This window comes from Protomyctophum parallelum (genome assembly GCF_964188405.1).
Source record: "Protomyctophum parallelum genome assembly, chromosome: 7".
Classification (NCBI taxonomy): Eukaryota; Metazoa; Chordata; class Actinopteri; order Myctophiformes; family Myctophidae; genus Protomyctophum; species Protomyctophum parallelum.
The window spans coordinates 55,112,825-55,140,304 of record NC_139705.1 but is presented as its reverse complement, the minus strand read 5'-3'; the positions used below and the strand labels follow the sequence as shown (position 1 = coordinate 55,140,304).

The window sequence follows — 27,480 nt, the reverse complement described above, 5'->3', positions numbered from 1 at the left end:
GTTGTCTTAGTTTAGGTAAGTAAGGTTAAGAAGAATTCTCTTTATCGTGTTGTCTTAGTTTAGGTAAGTAAGGTTAAGAAGAATTCTCTTTATCGTGTTGTCTTAGTTTAGGTAAGTAAGGTTAAGAAGAATTCTCTTTATCGTGTTGTCTTAGTTTAGGTAAGTAAGGTTAAGAAGAATTCTCTTTATCGTGTTGTCTTAGTTTAGGTAAGTAAGGTTAACACATTGAGTGCTACAGTGTGAACTTTTCTCAGGCTTGGTGGTGCTGAGCGATTAACATTGGGACTTCTGAACTTTTTCGGGGCCCACAGCGAGGGGCCTCTTATAGCGAGAATCACACCGCATAAATCAAAAGAAAGCCAAACTTGTCCACTTCAATTTTAAAAAAAAAAATGATTCTACCATCTTCCATTCTGGAGATATCGACCTTTTTCTAACACCTGCTTTTGACTGCACGCTGCTCGCTTGAAAAAACAGCAGAGATATGGAAGGTTGAAGTTGACAGACATTTCAGTTCAGTTTCTTTTTTTTTTTTCAGTTCAACAGACCGATATAAAAATGAGCACAAATACTATCCTATAGACCGATTCCGTAGCGGGTCTTATGGTCGCAGCCTACGTATTTCCTGTAGGTGGACTCAACGTAGCTGCGGGGGTAAAACCCTCACCAGGCGCACCTCTTCCACTAAATCAAATTTTATTTATCAAATCAAATTTTATTTATAGAGCACATTTACAAAGACCAGGAGGCCAACCAAAGTGCTGTACAGGAAACATGACACAAGTGACATAGTAAAACAAAATCAAAGCAACACAAAAAAAAGTACACAGGTTAATTAGGTCAAACATTGAAAGCCAGGGAGAAGAAATGGGTTTTGAGTAAGGACTTAAATGTCTCTAAGGAGGGAGCAGACTTAATATGAAGGGGCAGACAGTTCTGTTACTACAGTGAACGGCAGAGTGACTGATGTTAGTTTGCCTCAAACTTTACTCTTTTACCTGCTTTTTTACTAACACTAACATTACAAAGATGCCCAGAACATCGAGATGAACCTGTGTAGTTTATGGCTGCTCCAACAGTAGTGGCAACATAAAAAATAAAAAAAAACGGAATGTCAAAATATCCACCGTTGTGGCTGAGACCAGAGCCATTGAGTAATGGTTGAGACAAAGCAGTGAAGGGTCCTGAAAGATACATAATTACAATCTTACCCAATACCCAATCTTTCTGTTTTATGAACACAAGGCTGCTGTATTTTATACCTCATACTAAGCATATGAGGTATAAAGTACAGCAGCCTTGTGTTAATAAAACAGAAATATTTGGTATTGGGCAAGACTGGCGTTATGTATCTTTCACTGCTTCGTCTCAACCATTACTCAATGGCTCTGGTCAGGAAAACAGTACACATTGTACACATATACAGTTTGACAGTAATTGTCTCCACCAGGCCGAAGGCAAGTATGTTTTGCACTCCGTCCGTGTGTGTGTCCGTCCGTCCGTGTGTGTGTCCGTCCGTGTGTGTGTGTGTCCGTGAGCAGCTAATCTCGGCCACCGTTAACCCGGTCGATGCCAAATTTTGCACACACACTCCCTGGATGCCAACGATGAACCTCTGCCCCAAACTTTCCAGAACGGCCTGTTATAGCGCCACCAGGAGGCCGCTTTGTGCAAAACAAGTTTTTGCACAGTACACCTACAGATTTTGTCCAAACATCACGCAAATTGGTACACAGTCCCATTCAACGAAACCGGTCTTTCAGATTTCTCAGACTCCATCCTGATTGGTTAAGATTGGCTTCCAAAGTTCACAGGAGTGCTCAGTTTCAAACAAAATGCTGCAAATCATGAACACATCGCGTGATTTCCGTGAAATTGTGCACCCACATTCCCACTAGGCCGAGGACGAAATGCCACATGAACAATTTCAACTCAGCCTCAAGGTGGCGCTATAACTGGCCGAAAAGTGTTTTTACCTCTAACTGCACGGATCTGTGGATAACTTTGTATGCCAACTCCCTAGAGGCCAAGGAAAAACCTTTGCCTGGAATTTTTCACATCTGCTCTTTATAGCGCCACCAGGAGGCCGACATATGTAAAACACATTTTCTATTATTACTCCTTCAGATTTTATCCAAATTTCACGCAAATCGGTACACATGATCTCCATAGTCAGTCATAGTCATTGTTTGATTTCTCATATTCCATCCCGATTGGCCACGATTGGCTCCTACAGTTTTCAGGAGTAGCCCGCTTTGTACAAATCGCCACAACTCCTCAATGCAGCGTCCGATTGCGATGAAACTGTGCACGCATATTCCCACTAGGAGACCTGTGCCCAGAAGGGCACTTTTTCTAGTTGGTCATTGAATTCAGCTTGTGCCCACCAGAGATAACTAAGACTAAGACATGGACCTGAACTGCTCAATATTCACAAAATAAGGCCTATAGCGACATATACATACTATATACCATATGAAACATGAGACTCTCTGCTTTCATAAGAAAAATACTTCTACTGTAATAATAATAGAAATCACACCCCTGTGAAGTGAGCAGTGCAATTTTGTGCAACATTGCACCTCTCTGGGGCCAGACTCACCCCTCTGCCAGACCCTTCATGGTGAGACCAGAGGGGTCAGACTCACCTCTCGGCCAGACCCTTCATGGTGAGACCAGAGGGGTCAGACTCACCTCTCGGCCAGACCCTTCTTGGTGAGCCCAGAGATGACGATGGGGTCGAAGGGCTCCTCGGTGCCAGAGATGGTGATTCCTAACGGACCGTTGTAGCGCTTCAGCTCCACCGTGTAGACGACGGAGTCGGACATCTCTAGTTCATCTGGAGCACACACACACACACACACACACACACACACACACACACACACGATGTATTTTATTTATGTTTTTTGCTTACTTCTGTTCTGTTTTTACCAAAACACTTGGCGTAGCTTCTGTGTGAGAATCGGTGGCAGAGGAGGTACCACCTTTAGAAGCGTTTATGACGTCCAAGAAAGAAAGAAAGACAGAAAGGTAGAGGTAGGGTCAGGTAGGTTTAGAGGTAACCTACCCATGGCTCAGGATTAGTTAGGTTTAGAGGTAACCTACCCATGGCTCAGGATTAGTTAGGTTTAGAGGTAACCTACCCATGGCTCAGGATTAGTTAGGTTTAGAGGTAACCTACCCATGGCTCAGGATTAGTTAGGTTTAGAGGTAACCTACCCATGGCTCAGGATTAGTTAGGTTTAGAGGTAACCTACCCATGGCTCAGGATTAGTTAGGTTTAGAGGTAACCTACCCATGGCTCAGGATTAGTTAGGTTTAGAGGTAACCTACCCATGGCTCAGGATTAGTTAGGTTTAGAGCAGGGCTGGGCAACTTTGATGATGGAGAGGAGCCACTATATTTCCACACTCACTCTATAGGGCCATATATTACTGTCGTAACAAAAATAGCCGATCTACAAGCTCAAAACGCATCGCAGCGCTATTTTTGCTATATCCGAATTGGAATCCTGAAAATTTTCATTTTTATGTAATTTCAAATGCCTTTAATTATACGTGTGTTGAGCATTGAGCTACTAATTTAGACTGAAGTAATTAAAGCAGGTCATGTTTGCAGGAACCAACATTATATCAGTATTCTGACATTAACCTGAGGGCCACATTAAGTGAAGGTGGGGGGCCGCATGTGGCCCCTGGGCCGCCACTTGCCCACACCTGGTTTAGAGGTATAACCTACCCATGGGTTAGTGAGGTTTAGAGGTAACCTGTTGGTTCATTCAATTAAAATTGAATGATCAATTGTGTCAAATGCAGCCGTTAGATCTAGAAGTAAGAGAACGGATACATGTTTCTTGTCAGCAGACACCCTAAGATCATTCATTACTTTTACAAGTGCTGTTTCTGTACTGTGACCTACTGTACTGTAACCTACCCATGGGTCAGGGTTAGGTAGGGTTAGAGGTAACCTACCCATGTTGTCCTGGTCCTTCTGGATGCGTAGTTTGACCATGTCCTCAGGTTCAGAGGTAACCTACCCATGTTGTCCTGGTCCTTCTGGATGCGTAGTTTGACCAGGTTCAGAGGTAACCTACCCATGTTGTCCTGGTCCTTCTGGATGCGTAGTTTGACCATGTCCTCGGCCTGGGTCAGGAGGCTCATGGTTTAGAGGTAACCTACCCATGTTGTCCTGGTCCTTCTGGATGCGTAGTTTGACCATGTCCTCGGCCTGGGTCAGGAGGCTCATGGTTTAGAGGTAACCTACCCATGTTGTCCTGGTCCTTCTGGATGCGTAGTTTGACCATGTCCTCGGCCTGGGTCAGGAGGCTCATGGTTTAGAGGTAACCTACCCATGTTGTCCTGGTCTTTCTGGATGCGTAGTTTGACCATGTCCTCAGGTTCAGAGGTAACCTACCCATGTTGTCCTGGTCCTTCTGGATGCGTAGTTTGACCATGTTTAGAGGTAACCTACCCATGTTGTCCTGGTCCTTCTGGATGCGTAGTTCAGAGGTAACCTACCCATGTTGTCCTGGTCTTTCTGGATGCGTAGTTTGACCATGTCCTCAGGTTCAGAGGTAACCTACCCATGTTGTCCTGGTCCTTCTGGATGCGTAGTTTGACCATGTCCTCAGGTTTAGAGGTAACCTACCCATGTTGTCCTGGTCCTTCTGGATGCGTAGTTCAGAGGTAACCTACCCATGTTGTCCTGGTCCTTCTGGATGCGTAGTTTAGAGGTAACCTACCCATGTTGTCCTGGACTTTCTGGATGCGTAGTTTGACCATGTCCTCAGGTTCAGAGGTAACCTACCCATGTTGTCCTGGTCTTTCTGGATGCGTAGTTTCACCATGTCCTCGGCCTGGCTCAGGAGGCTCATGGCGTCCTCCATGGAACAGCTCTCCAGACGGACACCGTCGATGGCCAGGAGACGGTCCCCGGGCTCCAGGGTGCCCGTCCTGAGAGAGACACACACACACACACACACACACACACACACACACACACACACACAGACACACACACACACACACGCACACACACACACGCACGCACACACGCACGCACGGGCATAATCTTCCGTTACTACCTCGCGCTGTTTGATTGATTGATTGATTGAAATATTTATTAACAGTTTGTAGAATTTACAGCACATTTCAAGCACAAACTCAATACAAAGACTGTTAACTGTGAGTGGACGACCCAATTAAGCGTTACACTTGTTTACAACAGGGTCAACATTGTTCAATTCATCAAAACATTTAGAGACGTACAAATAGACACTTCTATATAGTTAAAGAACAGAACAGGAATTCATCATAAAGGAAGTAAAAAGGGAAAAGAAACATATACAGTGAGGGGGAAAAGGGGGGGAGGTCACATCTGATCTCTCTTTAGAAGCGTTTATATTCCAAACGAGATGATTGGTTGAGACAGAAATGAAGACAGAACAGAAGAAGGAATGGCCAGGCAAAAAAAAAAAAAAGAATCGATCCCGTTTTATATAATTTAAAAGGACATAAAGACGTCTCCAGATGTATTTTATACACCACAGTTTTTATTGAGAAAACGTGTGGAGACGTCCTTAGCACAACATGTGTTAACTCAATGTCTGCCAAGGACTTAATTAACTGCTTTTTTTATCAAGGGAAACATTTGTTATTATGGAAATATGTTGCTTCTTTTTTTTTTCTTTTAATTTTTATCCCACAATTTTGTAACCCAGTTTTCTTTTCACCCAGTGCCAATTATCTAATGTAATCCTGGGCGCTACACTTCCTCTGCCAACCTGGGGGGGGGGGGCAGTGGACTGACCTCATGCCTCCTTCTATGCATGAAGAGTCCAAGCTGCTTCTTTTCACCTGACAGGGGGGAATTTCCCCGGCCGGACGTAGCGCGTGGAAGGGACACGTTATTCCGACCAGTTCCTTTCCCCTCCATCAGGCGCCCCGGCTGGCCAGGGGGAGGTAGTTTTAGAGACCAGGATTACGGCATGTTTTTGTGAGGGTATCTACCCTAGGGGACACGGGGAGAACATGTGAGGGTACCTACCCTAGGGGACACGGGGAGAACATGTGAGGGTACCTACCCTAGGGGACACGGGGAGAACATGTGAGGGTACCTACCCTAGGGGACACGGGGAGAACATGTGAGGGTATCTACCCTAGGGGACACGGGGAGAACATGTGAGGGTACCTACCCTAGGGGACACGGGGAGAACATGTGAGGGTATCTACCCTAGGGGACACGGGGAGAACATGTGAGGGTACCTACCCTAGGGGACACGGGGAGAACATGTGAGGGTATCTACCCTAGGGGACACGGGGAGAACATGCAAACTCTGTTGGTTCAAAAAAATATGTTGCTTCTGGTTCATTTTGGGGGTGAAATGATGAAGTCATGTGACGTTGTGACGCATTGAGCTTGTAGATCGGCTATTTTCAAACGATTTTTATACATTATATTTTTGTGTGGCTGGCGGTGGCTCAGGGGGCAGAGCGACTGGATGGGGACGGCAAGGTTCCCGGTTCGATCCCTGTGGTCTCCGCCAGAGTTAGTGTCAAAGTGTCCTTGAGCAAGACTCTGAATGCTCCTGGTACAACAAAGGTTTTGTGTTTTTTGTGTGTGTTCTGTTTTCTTACTCCTTATGTCCTTATGTATTATTATTATTATTATTATGTCCCCTTGCCCTAAAGGGACCACAACAGAAACAAGCCCAACTTCTTTCTTGAGTCTGGATTCTTTTGAATTAATTGAATAGTTTTCAATCAATCAATCCCCTCCCCCCTCCCATGTTGACAGGAGAGATGACGAGAGGAGCAGAGTTTCTACCACCAGCATTAAGGTCCGGACAGAAGAATGGAAGGAGTCTCTCAGTGAAGGAGCAGCCAGTGAAGGAGTAGAGGTGAACTCTGGTCTCCACGTCATAAAAGGAGACCAGACCCTCCTCATACTCCACAAACACTCCCACTGTCTGGAGCTTCTCTCTTACAGGGAGGAGGACAGGAGGGGCAGCATGAGCCTGGTACTCATTTCCATTCAACCCTATAGTCCAGAAACCATCGCTGGGACCCAGTGCGATTGCTCCCTTCCTGTTGATGGACTCTCTGGCCACTCCTATTGACCAGGCAGTCTTCCCTCCAACCTGAACCTCGTAGTAAAACCTTCCTGAGGAGAAGCTTTCCTTTCCTAAGACACAGGCATATTTAGTGAATCTCTCTGTGTTGTTTGGGAGATCCTTCCTTACGTTTCCATGACTCACTTGTTTTCCAGTCTCAGACAGTTCAGGATGTGCTGTATCAGGGTCCAGAGTTACATTCACCTCATATCGTTGGATCCTCCTAAGCTCAACATAACGCAGCTTTTTCTTCATCTCTTGACTGAGTGTCTTCTCCAGCTGAGACACAGCTGTCCTCACTGTCAACACATGTGAAGACCGACGGACATTGACCTTTGACCAGTCCTTTGTGGGTGGAGGGGTGTTGATGGAGGTGAAGTTCTGGAGGAGGTGGAGGTGGTCTTCAGATTGTGAGAGCTGTTTTAGCTCAGAGCTTCTCTTCTCTAACTGAGTGATTTCCTGTTTCAGATCTTCGATGAAGCCTTCAGCCTGTTTCTCTGTTGTTTTCTGCTTCTCTTCAAGCACACCAACGAGCTCAGCCTGGCTTCTCTGAATACAGCTGATCAGATCAGTGAAGACCTGTACACTGTCTGCTATCACTGTGTCTGCATCTTTCCTGCTGAGCTCTACTGAGCGTTCAACCTCCTGAATCTTCTCTCGTCTCTCCTGGATCATCTGCTGGATTTCAGCCTCTGTCTTTGCTTCATATTCTTCTTTCAACTTGTGACTCCTGAACTGATGAGCCATCTCAGAAATAAAAGTATTGACGGATACTTTAGGTCTGTGACTGAAGGTTTCTTGACACAGTGGACACCTGCACACATCACTAGTGTCCCAGTAACGTGTGATGCAGGCTTTGCAGTAGTTGTGTCCACACGGAGTGGCGACTGGATCAGTGAACACCTCCATACAGATGGAACACAGGAAGTGCTCTTCAGAGACAAGAAGGCTGGCGGACGCCATTTCCACACGCAGAGAATATAAGTGTGAAACTCTGGAGGTGTTGTTGAAGAACCTTCTTAAACACTGGAGGTGTGGTTGAAGAACCTTCTTAAACACTGGAGGTGTTAAAGAACCTTCTTAAACACTGGAGGTGTTGTTGAAGAACCTTCTTAAACACTGGAGGTGTTGTTAAAGAACCTTCTTAAACACTGGAGGTGTTGTTGAAGAACCTTCTTAAACACTGGAGGTGTTGTTGAAGAACCTTCTTAAACACTGGAGGTGTTGTTGAAGAACCTTCTTAAACACTGGAGGTGTTGTTGAAGAACCTTCTTAAACACTGGAGGTGTTGTTGAAGAACCTTCTTAAACACTGGAGGTGTTGTTGAAGAACCTTCTTAAACACTGGAGGTGTTGTTGAAGAACCTTCTTAAACACTGGAGGTGTTGTTGAAGAACCTTCTTAAACACTGGAGGTGTTGTTGGAGAACCTTCTTAAACACTGGAGGTGTTGTTGGAGAACCTTCTTAAACACTGGAGGTGTTGTTAAATAACCTTCTTAAACACTGGAGGTGTGGTTGAAGAACCTTCTTAAACACTGGAGGTGTTGTTGAAGAACCTTCTTAAACACTGGAGGTGTGGTTGAAGAACCTTCTTAAACACTGGAGGTGTGGTTGAAGAACCTTCTTAAACACTGGAGGTGTGGTTGAAGAACCTTCTTAAACACTGGAGGTGTTGTTGAAGAACCTTCTTAAACACTGGAGGTGTGGTTGAAGAACCTTCTTAAACACTGGAGGTGTTGTTGAAGAACCTTCTTAAACACTGGAGGTGTGGTTGAAGAACCTTCTTAAACACTGGAGGTGTTGTTGAAGAACCTTCTTAAACACTGGAGGTGTTGTTGAAGAACCTTCTTAAACACTGGAGGTGTTGTTGGAGAACCTTCTTAAACACTGGAGGTGTTGTTGAAGAACCTTCTTAAACACTGGAGGTGTTGTTGGAGAACCTTCTTAAACACTGGGGGTGTTGTTGAAGAACCTTCTTAAACACTGGAGGTGTTGTTGAAGAACCTTCTTAAACACTGGAGGTGTTGTTGAAGAACCTTCTTAAACACTGGAGGTGTTGTTGAAGAACCTTCTTAAACACTGGAGGTGTGGTTGAAGAACCTTCTTAAACACTGGAGGTGTTGTTGAAGAACCTTCTTAAACACTGGAGGTGTTGTTGAAGAACCTTCTTAAACACTGGAGGTGTTGTTGGAGAACCTTCTTAAACACTGGAGGTGTTGTTGAAGAACCTTCTTAAACACTGGAGGTGTTGTTGGAGAACCTTCTTAAACACTGGAGGTGTTGTTGGAGAACCTTCTTAAACACTGGAGGTGTTGTTGAAGAACCTTCTTAAACACTGGAGGTGTTGTTGAAGAACCTTCTTAAACACTGGAGGTGTTGTTGGAGAACCTTCTTAAACACTGGAGGTGTTGTTGAAGAACCTTCTTAAACACTGGAGGTGTTGTTGAAGAACCTTCTTAAACACTGGAGGTGTGGTTGAAGAACCTTCTTAAACACTGGAGGTGTTGTTGAAGAACCTTCTTAAACACTGGAGGTGTTGTTGAAGAACCTTCTTAAACACTGGAGGTGTTGTTGAAGAACCTTCTTAAACACTGGAGGTGTTGTTGAAGAACCTTCTTAAACACTGGAGGTGTTGTTGAAGAACCTTCTTAAACACTGGAGGTGTTGTTGAAGAACCTTCTTAAACACTGGAGGTGTGGTTGAAGAACCTTCTTAAACACTGGAGGTGTTGTTGAAGAACCTTCTTAAACACTGGAGGTGTTGTTGAAGAACCTTCTTAAACACTGGAGGTGTTGTTGAAGAACCTTCTTAAACACTGGAGGTGTTGTTGAAGAACCTTCTTAAACACTGGAGGTGGTGTTGAAGAACCTTCTTAAACACTGGAGGTGTTGTTGAAGAACCTTCTTAAACACTGGAGGTGTTGTTGAAGAACCTTCTTAAACACTGGAGGTGTTGTTGAAGAACCTTCTTAAACACTGGAGGTGTTGTTGAAGAACCTTCTTAAACACTGGAGGTGTTGTTGAAGAACCTTCTTAAACACTGGAGGTGTTGTTGAAGAACCTTCTTAAACACTGGAGGTGTTGTTGAAGAACCTTCTTAAACACTGGAGGTGTTGTTGGAGAACCTTCTTAAACACTGGAGGTGTTGTTGGAGAACCTTCTTAAACACTGGAGGTGTTGTTGAAGAACCTTCTTAAACACTGGAGGTGTTGTTGAAGAACCTTCTTAAACACTGGAGGTGTTGTTGGAGAACCTTCTTAAACACTGGAGGTGTTGTTGGAGAACCTTCTTAAACACTGGAGGTGTTGTTGAAGAACCTTCTTAAACACTGGAGGTATTGTTGAAGAACCTTCTTAAACACTGGAGGTGTGGTTGAAGAACCTTCTTAAACACTGGAGGTGTTGTTGAAGAACCTTCTTAAACACTGGAGGTGTTGTTGAAGAACCTTCTTAAACACTGGAGGTGTTGTTGAAGAACCTTCTTAAACACTGGAGGTGGTGAAGAACCTTCTTAAACACTGGAGGTGTTGTTGAAGAACCTTCTTAAACACTGGAGGTGGTGAAGAACCTTCTTAAACACTGGAGGTTTGGTTGAAGAACCTTCTTAAACACTGGAGGTGTTGTTGAAGAACCTTCTTAAACACTGGAGGTGTGGTTGGAGAACCTTCTTAAACACTGGAGGTGTTGTTGAAGAACCCTCTTAAACACTGGAGGTGTGGTTGAAGAACCTTCTTAAACACTGGAGGTGTTGTTAAAGAACCTTCTTAAACACTGGCGGTGTTGTTGAAGAACCTTCTTAAACACTGGAGGTGTGGTTGAAGAACCTTCTTAAACACTGGAGGTGTTGTTGAAGAACCTTCTTAAACACTGGAGGTGTGGTTGAAGAACCTTCTTAAACACTGGAGGTGTGGTTGAAGAACCTTCTTAAACACTGGAGGTGTTGTTAAAGAACCTTCTTAAACACTGGCGGTGTTGTTGAAGAACCTTCTTAAACACTGGAGGTGTGGTTGAAGAACCTTCTTAAACACTGGAGGTGTTGTTGAAAAACCTTCTTAAACACTGGAGGTGTGGTTGAAGAACCTTCTTAAACACTGGAGGTGTGGTTGAAGAACCTTCTTAAACACTGGAGGTGTGGTTGAAGAACCTTCTTAAACACTGGAGGTTTGGTTGAAGAACCTTCTTAAAACCTGATCGACTAGAACAGCACAATAGTATTAATATATATTAAAATATTCAGCTCCAAGAGTTCTTCCTTCTCTGATATTTACCGGTAGGCTCCGTCTCTTTCCGTGTGCCCTGCTTTTAAGTCCAGTTTGAGTCAAATCTCACGTCGTCAACAATGACGTCATCGTATGTGATGTCACTTCTGTCCATATATGGACTTCCACACGGCTCCCGACTGACCTGCCCAAACCCGACACGAAGTGTTCGGACCGCGGATCTATGCTGATCAGTAGGGCGGGGCCCTAAGATGTATGCTAATCAGTAGGGCGGGGCCCTAAGATGTATGCTAATCAGTAGGGCGGGGCCCTAAGATGTATGCTAATCAGTAGGGCGGGGCCCTAAGATGTATGCTAATCAGTAGGGCGGGGCCCTAAGATGTATGCTAATCAGTAGGGCGGGGCCCTAAGATGTATGCTAATCAGTAGGGCGGGGCCCTAAGATGTATGCTAATCAGTAGGGCGGGGCCCTAAGATGTATGCTAATCAGTAGGGAGGGGCGGGGCCTAATATGTATGCTAATCAGTAGGGCGGGGCCTAATATGTATCCTAATCAGGTGAATGGGTGAATGTAATGCACAATCTCTGTAAAGCGCCTTGGATAAAGGCGCTATATAAATGCACCATTTAACCATTGTAAAGCACTTTGAGCACTTGGAAAAGCTATAAAAATGCAATTCATTATTATTATTAGAGAAGCTGTATACGGCTCTAGCAGTGACTCTCAACCCGGGGGTTTAATTTCAAGGACCCCCAGTTTGACATGCATTCGTCTATATGGACCCCCATTTAATGGCACTTATATCTCTGGGGGACCCCCCATTTATATTGTAAAAATGACTGTTTATTTGAGAGTGATACAAATGGAACCAAATGGACCCTTTCACCAACCCCCCCCCCCCGAGGTAGCCTCGTTTGTGACATCATCCAATAAGCCCTATTAGTGTCTTCATGTCAAAGAGGGATCCATCAGACAGGTGACACTAATGCTCACACACACACACACACACACACACACACACACACACACACACACACACACACAAATAGCCCTAATGCCACAGAGTTTAAATGCCGCTCGCTCGCAAAACCAACACCGATGTACAAGCTCACAGCCTGTCTGCGTGTGGTGTCTGCGTGTGGTGTCTGCGTGGCGGCTTAAGAGACTAAACAGAGCGGTCTATTCTGGGTCCGGCGACCGCCAGCCGACCCGCCGCGGTGCGAGCAGCGACCACGCTATTACCGCCGCGGTGCGAGCAGCGACCACGCTATTACCGCCGCGGTGCGAGCAGCGACCACGCCATTATAGCGCTGAGTTTAAAACCCATTCAGGGCCGGGAACCCCTTTTGGTGTTTTAAACATTGTTATAATTTTAGGTATTGAAAATTGAGGATCTACAAGCGCATAGCGCGCTAGGAGCTTGTAGATCTGATATTTTTGAAAAATAATTGTGAAAATGTGGTGCAAAATTTGGAATATATATTTTTTTCAGAACGAACGTTTTTTGCTCCTGGGACATACATGCTTTTCTCCCTGGAACGACATGTTTTCTGATAGGGGTTCGGAGGTCAATTATTGGGGAAATATTGAGCACCACTGATACAGAAACAGGTATTTCAGAAAACTGTCAGAAGACATTTTTTAACCCATTCTGACCGGGCACCCATTTTGGTGTCAGCATCATGTCATGCTTTAGCTATTTAAAAATAGCAGATCTACAAGCTCGTATCGCGCCACCGAGTGGCGCGATACGAGCTTGTAGGTCTGCTATTTTTTGAAAAATCGAAGAACGACTGACATTTTTAGAATCTGATCTCAGGTCAGAATGGGTTCATCAGGACCAGTGTGTGTCCGGCGGAAACCTCGTATGAATCTGATCTCAGGTCAGAATGGGTTCAATGTCGACGTCAGGCCTAAGTGGGTTAAAGCATTATGTTATACTTTAGCTATTGAAAATAATTTGCAGATCTACAAGCTACATAATTTATAGCGCGGCACCGATCTGCCATTTTTGAGAAATGGGTCCAACAGCATATTTTCAGATGGGGGGGGGGGGGGGGTGTTTAGTAGACTTGGAAAGCAAACGGTTCAGCTGCCAAAGTGACCCACAGGTCAACAGGTCACAGTCAGCTGAGCTCCTGTTTCTGTAGCGTGAGACGGCATGACGCACGAGGACAGACTCTGGACACGATGTACAAGCACTGACGCTGGGTGGGTGCCAAGCAGGGAGGTATTGAGGTGACTCTGGGTGCCACGCAGGGAGGCATTGAGGTGACTCTGGGTGCCAAGCAGGGAGGCATTGAGGTGACTCTGGGTGACAATAAGCAGGGAGGCATTGGGGTGACTCTGGGTGACAATAAGCAGGGAGGCATTGGGGTGACTCTGGGTGACAATAAGCAGGGAGGCATTGAGGTGACTCTGGGTGACAATAAGCAGGGAGGCATTGAGGTGACTCTGGGTGACAATAAGCAGGGAGGCATTGAGGTGACTGGGTGACAATAAGCAGGGAGGCATTGAGGTGACTCTGGGTGACAATAAGCAGGGAGGCATTGAGGTGACTCTGGGTGACAATAAGCAGGGAGGCATTGAGGTGACTCTGGGTGACAATAAGCAGGGAGGCATTGAGGTGACTCTGGGTGACAATAAGCAGGGAGGCATTGAGGTGACTCTGGGTGACAATAAGCAGGGAGGCATTGAGGTGACTCTGGGTGACAATAAGCAGGGAGGCATTGAGGTGACTCTGGGTGACAATAAGCAGGGAGGCATTGAGGTGACTCTGGGTGACAATAAGCAGGGAGGCATTGGGGTGACTCTGGGTGACAATAAGCAGGGAGGCATTGAGGTGACTCTGGGTGACAATAAGCAGGGAGGTATTGGGGTGACTCTGGGTGACAATAAGCAGGGAGGATTGGGGTGACTCTGGGTGACAATAAGCAGGGAGGCATTAAGGTGACTCTGGGTGACAATAAGCAGGGAGGCATTGAGGTGACTCTGGGTGACAATAAGCAGGGAGGCATTGAGGTGACTGGGTGACAATAAGCAGGGAGGCATTGAGGTGACTCTGGGTGACAATAAGCAGGGAGGCATTGAGGTGACTCTGGGTGACAATAAGCAGGGAGGCATTGAGGTGACTCTGGGTGACAATAAGCAGGGAGGCATTGAGGTGACTCTGGGTGACAATAAGCAGGGAGGCATTGAGGTGACTCTGGGTGACAATAAGCAGGGAGGCATTGAGGTGACTCTGGGTGACAATAAGCAGGGAGGCATTGAGGTGACTCTGGGTGACAATAAGCAGGGAGGCATTGAGGTGACTCTGGGTGACAATAAGCAGGGAGGCATTGGGGTGACTCTGGGTGACAATAAGCAGGGAGGCATTGAGGTGACTCTGGGTGACAATAAGCAGGGAGGTATTGGGGTGACTCTGGGTGACAATAAGCAGGGAGGATTGGGGTGACTCTGGGTGACAATAAGCAGGGAGGCATTAAGGTGACTCTGGGTGACAATAAGCAGGGAGGCATTGAGGTGACTCTGGGTGACAATAAGCAGGGAGGCATTGGGGTGACTCTGGGTGACAATAAGCAGGGAGGCATTGAGGTGACTCTGGGTGACAATAAGCAGGGAGGCATTGAGGTGACTCTGGGTGACAATAAGCAGGGAGGTATTGAGGTGACTCTGGGTGACAATAAGCAGGGAGGCATTGAGGTGACTCTGGGTGACAATAAGCAGGGAGGCATTGGGGTGACTCTGGGTGACAATAAGCAGGGAGGCATTGGGGTGACTCTGGGTGTCAATAAGCAGGGAGGCATTGAGGTGACTCTGGGTGACAATAAGCAGGGAGGCATTGAGGTGACTCTGGGTGACAATAAGCAGGGAGGCATTGAGGTGACTCTGGGTGACAATAAGCAGGGAGGCATTGAGGTGACTCTGGGTGACAATAAGCAGGGAGGCATTGGGGTGACTCTGGGTGACAATAAGCAGGGAGGCATTGAGGTGACTCTGGGTGACAATAAGCAGGGAGGCATTGAGGTGACTCTGGGTGACAATAAGCAGGGAGGCATTGAGGTGACTCTGGGTGACAATAAGCAGGGAGGCATTGGGGTGACTCTAGGTGACAATAAGCAGGGAGGCATTGAGGTGACTCTGGGTGACAATAAGCAGGGAGGCATTGAGGTGACTCTGGGTGACAATAAGCAGGGAGGCATTGAGGTGACTCTGGGTGACAATAAGCAGGGAGGCATTGAGGTGACTCTGGGTGACAATAAGCAGGGAGGCATTGAGGTGACTCTGGGTGTCAATAAGCAGGGAGGCATTAAGGTGACTCTGGGTGTCAATAAGCAGGGAGGCATTGAGGTGACTCTGGGTGACAATAAGCAGGGAGGCATTGAGGTGACTCTGGGTGACAATAAGCAGGGAGGCATTGAGGTGACTCTGGGTGACAATAAGCAGGGAGGCATTGAGGTGACTCTGGGTGACAATAAGCAGGGAGGCATTGAGGTGACTCTGGGTGACAATAAGCAGGGAGGCATTAAGGTGACTCTGGGTGACAATAAGCAGGGAGGCATTGAGGTGACTCTGGGTGACAATAAGCAGGGAGGCATTGAGGTGACTCTGGGTGACAATAAGCAGGGAGGCATTGAGGTGACTCTGGGTGACAATAAGCAGGGAGGCATTGAGGTGACTCTGGGTGACAATAAGCAGGGAGGCATTGAGGTGACTCTGGGTGACAATAAGCAGGGAGGCATTGAGGTGACTCTGGGTGACAATAAGCAGGGAGGCATTGAGGTGACTGGGTGACAATAAGCAGGGAGGCATTGAGGTGACTCTGGGTGACAATAAGCAGGGAGGCATTGAGGTGACTCTGGGTGACAATAAGCAGGGAGGCATTGAGGTGACTCTGGGTGACAATAAGCAGGGAGGCATTGAGGTGACTCTGGGTGACAATAAGCAGGGAGGCATTGAGGTGACTCTGGGTGACAATAAGCAGGGAGGCATTGAGGTGACTCTGGGTGACAATAAGCAGGGAGGCATTGGGGTGACTCTGGGTGACAATAAGCAGGGAGGCATTGAGGTGACTCTGGGTGACAATAAGCAGGGAGGTATTGGGGTGACTCTGGGTGACAATAAGCAGGGAGGTATTGGGGTGACTCTGGGTGACAATAAGCAGGGAGGCATTGAGGTGACTCTGGGTGACAATAAGCAGGGAGGCATTGAGGTGACTCTGGGTGACAATAAGCAGGGAGGCATTGGGGTGACTCTGGGTGACAATAAGCAGGGAGGCATTGAGGTGACTCTGGGTGACAATAAGCAGGGAGGCATTGAGGTGACTCTGGGTGACAATAAGCAGGGAGGCATTGAGGTGACTCTGGGTGACAATAAGCAGGGAGGCATTGGGGTGACTCTGGGTGTCAATAAGCAGGGAGGCATTGAGGTGACTCTGGGTGACAATAAGCAGGGAGGCATTGAGGTGACTCTGGGTGACAATAAGCAGGGAGGCATTGAGGTGACTCTGGGTGACAATAAGCAGGGAGGCATTGAGGTGACTCTGGGTGACAATAAGCAGGGAGGCATTGAGGTGACTCTGGGTGACAATAAGCAGGGAGGCATTGGGGTGACTCTGGGTGACAATAAGCAGGGAGGCATTGAGGTGACTCTGGGTGACAATAAGCAGGGAGGCATTGAGGTGACTCTGGGTGACAATAAGCAGGGAGGCATTGAGGTGACTCTGGGTGACAATAAGCAGGGAGGCATTGAGGTGACTCTGGGTGACAATAAGCAGGGAGGCATTGGGGTGACTCTAGGTGACAATAAGCAGGGAGGCATTGAGGTGACTCTGGGTGACAATAAGCAGGGAGGCATTGAGGTGACTCTGGGTGACAATAAGCAGGGAGGCATTGGGGTGACTCTAGGTGACAATAAGCAGGGAGGCATTGAGGTGACTCTGGGTGACAATAAGCAGGGAGGCATTGAGGTGACTCTAGGTGACAATAAGCAGGGAGGAATTGGGGTGACTCTGGGTGACAATAAGCAGGGAGGTATTGGGGTGACTCTGGGTGACAATAAGCAGGGAGGCATTGAGGTGACTCTGGGTGACAATAAGCAGGGAGGCATTGGGGTGACTCTGGGTGACAATAAGCAGGGAGGCATTGAGGTGACTCTGGGTGACAATAAGCAGGGAGGCATTGGGGTGACTCTGGGTGACAATAAGCAGGGAGGTATTGGGGTGACTCTGGGTGACAATAAGCAGGGAGGTATTGTGGGGTGACTCTGGGTGACAATAAGCAGGGAGGCATTGAGGTGACTCTGGGTGACAATAAGCAGGGAGGCATTGAGGTGACTCTGGGTGACAATAAGCAGGGAGGCATTGAGGTGACTCTGGGTGACAATAAGCAGGGAGGCATTGAGGTGACTCTGGGTGACAATAAGCAGGGAGGCATTGAGGTGACTCTGGGTGACAATAAGCAGGGAGGCATTGGGGTGACTCTGGGTGACAATAAGCAGGGAGGCATTGAGGTGACTCTGGGTGACAATAAGCAGGGAGGTATTGGGGTGACTCTGGGTGACAATAAGCAGGGAGGTATTGGGGTGACTCTGGGTGACAATAAGCAGGGAGGCATTAAGGTGACTCTGGGTGACAATAAGCAGGGAGGCATTGAGGTGACTCTGGGTGACAATAAGCAGGGAGGCATTGGGGTGACTCTGGGTGACAATAAGCAGGGAGGCATTGAGGTGACTCTGGGTGACAATAAGCAGGGAGGCATTGAGGTGACTCTGGGTGACAATAAGCAGGGAGGATTGGGGTGACTCTGGGTGACAATAAGCAGGGAGGCATTGGGGTGACTCTGGGTGACAATAAGCAGGGAGGATTGGGGTGACTCTGGGTGACAATAAGCAGGGAGGCATTGGGGTGACTCTGGGTGTCAATAAGCAGGGAGGCATTGAGGTGACTCTGGGTGACAATAAGCAGGGAGGCATTGAGGTGACTCTGGGTGACAATAAGCAGGGAGGCATTGAGGTGACTCTGGGTGACAATAAGCAGGGAGGCATTGAGGTGACTCTGGGTGACAATAAGCAGGGAGGCATTGGGGTAACTCTGGGTGACAATAAGCAGGGAGGCATTGAGGTGACTCTGGGTGACAATAAGCAGGGAGGCATTGAGGTGACTCTGGGTGACAATAAGCAGGGAGGCATTGGGGTGACTCTAGGTGACAATAAGCAGGGAGGCATTGAGGTGACTCTGGGTGACAATAAGCAGGGAGGCATTGGGGTGACTCTGGGTGACAATAAGCAGGGAGGCATTGAGGTGACTCTGGGTGACAATAAGCAGGGAGGTATTGGGGTGACTCTGGGTGACAATAAGCAGGGAGGTATTGTGGGGTGACTCTGGGTGACAATAAGCAGGGAGGCATTGAGGTGACTCTGGGTGACAATAAGCAGGGAGGCATTGAGGTGACTCTGGGTGACAATAAGCAGGGAGGCATTGAGGTGACTGTGGGTGACAATAAGCAGGGAGGTATTGGGGTGACTCTGGGTGACAATAAGCAGGGAGGCATTGAGGTGACTCTGGGTGACAATAAGCAGGGAGGCATTGGGGTGACTCTGGGTGACAATAAGCAGGGAGGCATTGAGGTGACTCTGGGTGACAATAAGCAGGGAGGCATTGGGGTGACTCTGGGTGACAATAAGCAGGGAGGCATTGAGGTGACTCTGGGTGACAATAAGCAGGGAGGCATTGGGGTGACTCTGGGTGACAATAAGCAGGGAGGCATTGAGGTGACTCTGGGTGACAATAAGCAGGGAGGCATTGAGGTGACTCTGGGTGACAATAAGCAGGGAGGCATTGGGGTGACTCTGGGTGACAATAAGCAGGGAGGCATTGAGGTGACTCTGGGTGTCAATAAGCAGGGAGGCATTGAGGTGACTCTGGGTGACAATAAGCAGGGAGGCATTGAGGTGACTCTGGGTGACAATAAGCAGGGAGGCATTGGGGTGACTCTGGGTGACAATAAGCAGGGAGGCATTGGGGTGACTCTGGGTGACAATAAGCAGGGAGGCATTAAGGTGACTCTGGGTGACAATAAGCAGGGAGGCATTGGGGTGACTCTGGGTGACAATAAGCAGGGAGGCATTGAGGTGACTCTGGGTGACAATAAGCAGGGAGGCATTGAGGTGACTCTGGGTGACAATAAGCAGGGAGGCATTGAGGTGACTCTGGGTGACAATAAGCAGGGAGGAGGGAGGCAGGGAGTGCTCGGGACGGACACTCTAACCGCTCATCCACTGAGCTGGCTGCGCTCCGTCTGCTCAACGATCAATATTTCAGAACGTGCGTCGTGCCAGACTCGGGTTCCAATTCCACATGATGAAAGTTACACAACTTTAAACGGAAGCATTTCAGAACAGATACCGTGTAAATCAGGGGGTCCGGGGACCACCGGGGGTCCTTGAGGAGGTACCAGGGGGTCCATTTGGTTTCATGTTACGCTCTCAAGAGGTCAATTGTTAAACATCTGCTACTTAATGTCTACGCAACTAGAGAATGTAGGAGAATTCTGATCAACGTTTGCCTGCTATCTCTCCTAATTGTAACCACAGATACAGCATGGAATTATGGACAAAATCTGATCCAACAACAACAAAATATTATTTAGTTTTGGGTCTGAGAGGCTAAATGTCATCAGATGGTGGTCCGAGGCTCAGATGGATCTGAGAGGCTAAATGTCATCAAATGGTGGTCCGTGGCTCAGATGGGTCTGAGAGGCTAAATGTCATCAAATGGTGGTCCGTGGCTCAGATTGGTCTGAGAGGCTAAATGTCATCAAATGGTGGTCCGTGGCTCAAATGGGTCTGAGAGGCTAAATGTCATCAGATGGTGGTCCGTGGCTCAGATGGGTCTGAGAGGCTAAATGTCATCAAATGGTGGTCCGTGGCTCAAATGGGTCTGAGAGGCTAAATGTCATCAGATGGGTCTGAGAGGCTAAATGTCATCAAATGGTGGTCCGTGGCTCAGATGGGTCTGAGAGGCTAAATGTCATCAAATGGTGGTCCGTGGCTCAGATGGGTCTGAGAGGCTAAATGTCATCAGATGGGTCTGAGAGGCTAAATGTCATCAAATGGTGGTCCGTGGCTCAGATGGGTCTGAGAGGCTAAATGTCATCAAATGGTGGTCCGTGGCTCAGATTGGTCTGAGAGGCTAAATGTCATCAAATGGTGGTTCCGTGGCTCAAATGGGTCTGAGAGGCTAATTGTCATCAGGTCCGTGGCTCAAATTCAGAATAAACCAGAAATGCACTCTGTCGAGCTGCCAACCTTCACACCAGTATGCCATGAATGGCCTACTTGTGTGCAAGCAGAGCGTGCTCCCACCCATGGATATGATGACACGTACCTGTGAGCGATGCTTCCTTTCCTGATGTCAGAGATGATCAGAGGCTGGCCTGGTTTCCTACATGCTGTGGAGACATAATGACATCACCTACGGGTCCATTTGGTTTCCTATAGGGCTCCATTTTGGTCACCGCTAAACCCCTTATCCCTAAACTTCTTCTTTACAAATATGCTAAACCTTTTTGAATAGTTAAAATGGCCAATTCTACAAGCTCACAACGTGTCAATGTAGATGGACTAGTTGGAACTATTAAAAAATGTTTTTCAAAATAGTAAAAAAAAAGGCAAAGAAGTTTAGGGATAAGGGGTTTAGGTATAAGGGGTTTAGCGTTGACGGAAAATGGAGCCCATAATGAGCAAGAGTTACATTATTGTTACTTAAGTTAATTTACATAAAGTCTACAGAGAATGTAGAATAATTGTTATTTTGATCAACGTATGCCTGTTATCTCTCCTAATGGTACCAACACCATGTTATCTCTCCTAATGGTACCAACATCATGTTATCTCTCCTAATGGTACCAACACCATGTTATCTCTCCTAATGGTACCAACATCATGTTATCTCTCCTAATGGTACCAACACCATGTTATCTCTCCTAATGGTACCAACATCATGTTATCTCTCCTAATGGTACCAACACCATGTTATCTCTCCTAATGGTACCAACATCATGTTATCTCTCCTAATGGTACCAACACCATGTTATCTCTCCTAATGGTACCAACATCATGTTATCTCTCCTAATGGTACCAACATCATGTTATCTCTCCTAATGGTACCAACATCATGTTATCTCTCATAATGGTACCAACATCATGTTATCTCTCCTAATGGTACCAACATCATGTTATCTCTCCTAATGGTACCAACATCATGTTATCTCTCCTAATGGTACCAACACCATGTTATCTCTCCTAATGGTACCGACACCATGCTATCTCTCCTAATGGTACCGACACCATGTTATCTCTCCTAATGGTACCGACATCATGTTATCTCTCCTAATGGTACCAACATCATGTTATCTCTCCTAATGGTACCGACACCATGTTATCTCTCCTAATGGTACCAACACCATGTTATCTCTCCTAATGGTACCGACATCATGTTATCTCTCCTAATGGTACCGACACCATGTTATCTCTCATAATGGTACCGACATCATGTTATCTCTCCTAATGGTACCAACATCATGTTATCTCTCCTAATGGTACCAACATCATGTTATCTCTCCTAATGGTACCAACACCATGTTATCTCTCCTAATGGTACCAACACCATGTTATCTCTCCTAATGGTACCAACACCATGTTATCTCTCCTAATGGTACCGACACCATGTTATCTCTCCTAATGGTACCAACATCATGTTATCTCTCCTAATGGTACCAACACCATGTTATCTCTCCTAATGGTACCAACATCATGTTATCTCTCCTAATGGTACCAACACCATGTTATCTCTCCTAATGGTACCAACATCATGTTATCTCTCCTAATGGTACCAACATCATGTTATCTCTCCTAATGGTACCAACACCATGTTATCTCTCCTAATGGTACCAACATCATGTTATCTATCCTAATGGTACCAACATCATGTTATCTCTCCTAATGGTACCAACATCATGTTATCTCTCCTAATGGTACCAACATCATGTTATCTCTCCTAATGGTACCAACACCATGTTATCTCTCCTAATGGTACCAACATCATGTTATCTCTACTAATGGTACCAACATCATGTTATCTCTCCTAATGGTACCAACATCATGTTATCTCTCCTTATGGTACCAACATCATGTTATCTCTACTAATGGTACCAACATCATGTTATCTCTCCTAATGGTACCAACATCATGTTATCTCTCCTTATGGTACCAACATCATGTTATCTCTCCTTATGGTACCAACATCATGTTATCTCTCCTAATGGTACCAACATCATGTTATCTCTCCTTATGGTACCAACATCATGTTATCTCTCCTTATGGTACCAACATCATGTTATCTCTCCTAATGGTACCAACACCATGTTATCTCTCCTAATGGTACCAACATCATGTTATCTCTCCTAATGGTACCAACATCATGTTATCTCTCCTAATGGTACCAACATCATGTTATCTCTCCTAATGGTACCAACATCATGTTATCTCTCCTAATGGTACCAACATCATGTTATCTCTCCTAATGGTACCAACATCATATTATCTCTCCTAATGGTACCAACATCATGTTATCTCTCCTAATGGTACCAACATCATGTTATCTCTCCTAATGGTACCAACATCATGTTATCTCTCCTAATGGTACCAACATCAACACAGCATGGATGGAATTGTGGACTAAATATAACGACAACAATGTAATCTAAGTCTTGGGTGTGAGCATTATTTGTCATGCATAATTAATGAGCTGCTTCAGTGCATTTAAATGACATCACAGACTTCCACTGATCCTAAAAGTGATGCCAGGTCTGTGTTGGTCTAACGTAGAGCAACGCTGCCCCCTAATGCCTGTGTTTGGTATAGCTCACCACTGATTGAGATGCCCAACTCCACTCCTCTCCTCTTGGGTAGTTTGACATGGAATGTCCCACTGCTGGGAACTACAGACTCTGTGGGGAGATAACAGACAGACAGACAGACAGGTAGTTTACTGCTGGGAACTACAGACTCTGTGGGAGATAACAGACAGACAGACAGGTAGTTTACTGCTGGGAACTACAGACTCTGTGGGAGATAACAGACAGACAGACAGGTAGTTTACTGCTGGGAACTACAGACTCTGTGGGGAGAACAGACAGACAGACAGGTAGTTTACTGCTGGGAACTACAGACTATGGGGAGATAACAGACAGACAGACAGACAGGTAGTTTACTGCTGGGAACTACAGACTCTATGGGGAGAACAGACAGACAGACAGGTAGTTTACTGCTGGGAACTACAGACTCTATGGGAGATAACAGACAGACAGACAGGTAGTTTACTGCTGGGAACTACAGACTCTATGGGAGATAACAGACAGACAGACAGGTAGTTTACTGCTGGGAACTACAGACTATATGGGAGATAACAGACAGACAGACAGGTAGTTTACTGCTGGGAACTACAGACTCTAGTAAGTATTTTTTGTGCGGCGCTAGCCCCTCCCCTATCCCCTCCCTCCCCTAGCCCCTCCCCTAGCCCCTCCCCCCTATATATAGGTTTAATGTTTGTTTTGTTTTGTAAACTCATTGAACAATGAAGGGAACATTTACGTCATATTGTCTCTTTATTGTTAATGGCGTTTAATGTTTGTTTTACATCACCATGACATCACCTCATCAACATGAGTTAGACTTTAATATATTAGCGCCCCTCACTTCACAGGGGTGTGATTTTTTTAGAAAAAAACAAATAATTAGAAAGAAGAAAAACAACAAAAAACTGTGTTGCACCCCCTGCCCTTTCTTCTTCTTCTTCTTTCTAATTATTTGTTGGTCCCAAAACATTGTGTTTGTCGTCAACAGTTGTCTTTGTCCGAGGCTTAAAAGGTCTTTAACCCATTCTGACCTGAGATCAGATTCATACGAGGTTTCCACTGGACAACACACTGGTCTGATTAACCCATTTTGGCCGGACGTCGAAATAAATAATAAAAAAATCTTCAAAATCTTGACAAATTTCTGAAAAACCTCATGTTTCTGTATCAGTTGGTGGACAATATTTCACGTCAAGGACCCCAAAAAAATATATGTAATTATGCCTCCGCCAACCCGTCTGAAAATGTGTTGTTCCAGCCAGGGTTAAAAATGTTCACTCTGTAATAATATATATTCAAAGATTTGAGGCACATTTTCATCGATAAAGAAAATATAGCAGACCTACAAGTTATGAGCTTGTAGATCTGCTACATAATGCTTAAAACACCAAAAGGGGTTCCCGCGCAAAATGGGTTAAATAAATACTTTATTAATGCCACAGAGGAAAAAGAGTCTAAGTCCACCCTATTTAAATGATAGATAAGGGGTCAGGGCAACGAGGCCTTTTCCTGGAGGGCTCAGAATGACATTTGGACTTAAGACTGTTTTTCGTCTGTGGTCAGAAAGTTAAAGGGGAATTCTCTTGATGATGTAAAACAAACCGTGACAAAACAAACATGAAATGCCAAACTCCACCTCCAGAGCCACCCGATTGGCTCAGAGCAGTACCTGCCACATCAAACTCCACCTCCAGAGAGACCTTATTGGCCAGAGCGGCGTCCCTCAGCAGCTGGTGAGCCTCTTCCAGCGTCCCATCCTCTGTGGGGACGCCGTTGATTGACAGCAGTCTGTCCCCAAGCTGGAGGAGACCGCACCTATGCACACACACACACACACACACACACACACACACACACACACACACACACACACACACACACACACACACACACACACACACACACACACACACACACACACACACACAATGATTTGAGTAGTGTAAACGATGGATGCTTACTACATTTAAGCTCACATGAGAAGGTAAGGTAATTTTATTTATAGAGCGCCTTTCAAAACAGTTGTTACAAGGTGCTGTACAATAAAATAAAAGGAATAAAACAAGAACATCTCAATCAGAAAAATAAACCAACAATGAAATAACTCTTCTCCCTTCTGGCTCCAAAACTGTGGAATGCACTTCCCATCGCAGTCAGAACTGCAGCATCACTCCCAATCTTCCGCCGTAGTCTGAAAACCCACCTTTTCAGACTCCATCATGGCCCATAGCACTTACCCTACCCCCTTAGATAGCATTTCTGTAGACTTAGATAGCATCTGATACAGACTTATAGCATGTTATGTAGACTGCACTATAATTGCATTGTATGTAGTCATAGCACGTCATAGTACATATGTATAGCATAGTAGTATAGATGTATAGTTTATATGTATAGTTTCATTATATAGATATTCCACTGTTACTTTCTTAGCTTACACATGTTTCTTGATAAATGTTTTTATGTGATGTATTCCCATGCTTTTTGTTCTTGCTTAATGTAAGTCGCTCTGGATTAAGAGCGTCTGATAAATGCCTACATTGTAAATTGTAAATAAGAAACAGAGCAGCAAAGACAGTACCTAGAAATAGATAAGATAGAACAGTACATATAGAAATAGATAAGATAGAACAGTACCTAGAAATAGATAAGATAGAACAGTACCTAGAAATAGATAAGATAGAACAGTACCTAGAAATAGATAAGATAGAACAGTACATAGAAATAGATAAGATAGAACAGTACCTAGAAATAGATAAGATAGAACAGTACCTAGAAATAGATAAGATAGAACAGTACCTAGAAATAGATAAGATAGAACAGTACCTAGAAATAGATAAGATAGAGCAGTACATAGAAATAGATAAGATAGAACAGTACCTAGAAACAGATAAGATAGAACAGTACATAGAAATCACTGGAGCAAGCCAAAATGTTTGCGGTACACTCGGTGGCGTGCTATGAGCTTGTAGATCTGCTATTTTTCAATAGCTAAAGCATAACACCAAAATGGGTTCCCGTTCAGAATGGGTTAAAAACGTTCGCCCTGAAAGAATATATATTCAACGATTTGCACCACATTTCCATGCTTTTTCCAAAAATAGCAGACCTACAAGCTATACGAGCTTGTAGATCTGCTATTTTTCAATAGCTAAAGTATTTAACATAAAGCTTAAAACACCAAAAGGGGTTCCCGCCCAAAATGGATTGATTATTCATGAGGGTTAATTAATTATTCATGAAGGTTGCATGGGCGCTGACAGAGACGACATCGTTACATAATGTCCTCCTTATGGGAGCCCCACCGTCACATGACACCAAGCGCTGCATGCCAATTGGTTCATCTTACATGGCGATGCTCGTCCACTCGACCAATGACGATGGACTCGTTAATTGGGCCGTATCGTATCGTATCACCGGCAGATCTATCGGATTTTAACCCATTCTGACCGGGAACCCGTTTTGGTGTTAGCATCATGTTATGCTTTAGCTATTGAAAAATAGCAGACCTACAAGCTTTGGCCTTTATTTTATATATTTTAATGGAGGGACAGACAGGCCTTTATTTTATATATTTTAATGGAGGGACAGACAGGCCTTTATTTTATATATTTTAATGGAGGGACAGACAGACCTTTATTTTATATATTTTAATGGAGGGACAGACAGGCCTTTATTTTATATATTTTAATGGAGGGACAGACAGACCTTTATTTTATATATTTTAATGGAGGGACAGACAGGCCTTTATTTTATATATTTTTAATGGAGGGACAGACAGGCCTTTATTTTATATATTTTTAATGGAGGGACAGACAGGCCTTTATTTTATATATTTTTAATGGAGGGACAGACAGGCCTTTATTTTATATATTTTTAATGGAGGGACAGACAGGCCTTTATTTTATATATTTTAATGGAGGGACAGACAGACCTTTATTTTATATATTTTAATGGAGGGACAGACAGGCCTTTATTTTATATATTTTTAATGGAGGGACAGACAGGCCTTTATTTTATATATTTTTAATGGAGGGACAGACAGGCCTTTATTTTATATATTTTAATGGAGGGACAGACAGGCCTTTATTTTATATATTTTAATGGAGGGACAGACAGGCCTTTATTTTATATATTTTTAATGGAGGGACAGACAGACCTTTATTTTATATATTTTAATGGAGGGACAGACAGACCTTTATTTTATATATTTTAATGGAGGGACAGACAGG

General features: G+C 45.5%; 1 protein-coding gene across 1 annotated transcript in view; it reads right to left on the bottom strand.

Moving 5' to 3' along the window:
* LOC310862176 (glutamate receptor-interacting protein 2-like) overlaps positions 1–27,480 on the bottom strand; it is a gene marked incomplete at its 5' end in the record, with an annotated part of 122,898 nt that overhangs the window by 46,259 nt on the left and 49,159 nt on the right. Inside the window, 5 exons of the mRNA XM_083769909.1 lie at positions 2,695–2,839; positions 4,810–4,955; positions 20,719–20,782; positions 23,261–23,341; positions 24,918–25,063. Coding sequence (XP_083626035.1) covers positions 2,695–2,839; positions 4,810–4,955; positions 20,719–20,782; positions 23,261–23,341; positions 24,918–25,063 — 582 coding nt within the window. The remainder of the gene's footprint in view (positions 1–2,694; positions 2,840–4,809; positions 4,956–20,718; positions 20,783–23,260; positions 23,342–24,917; positions 25,064–27,480) is intronic.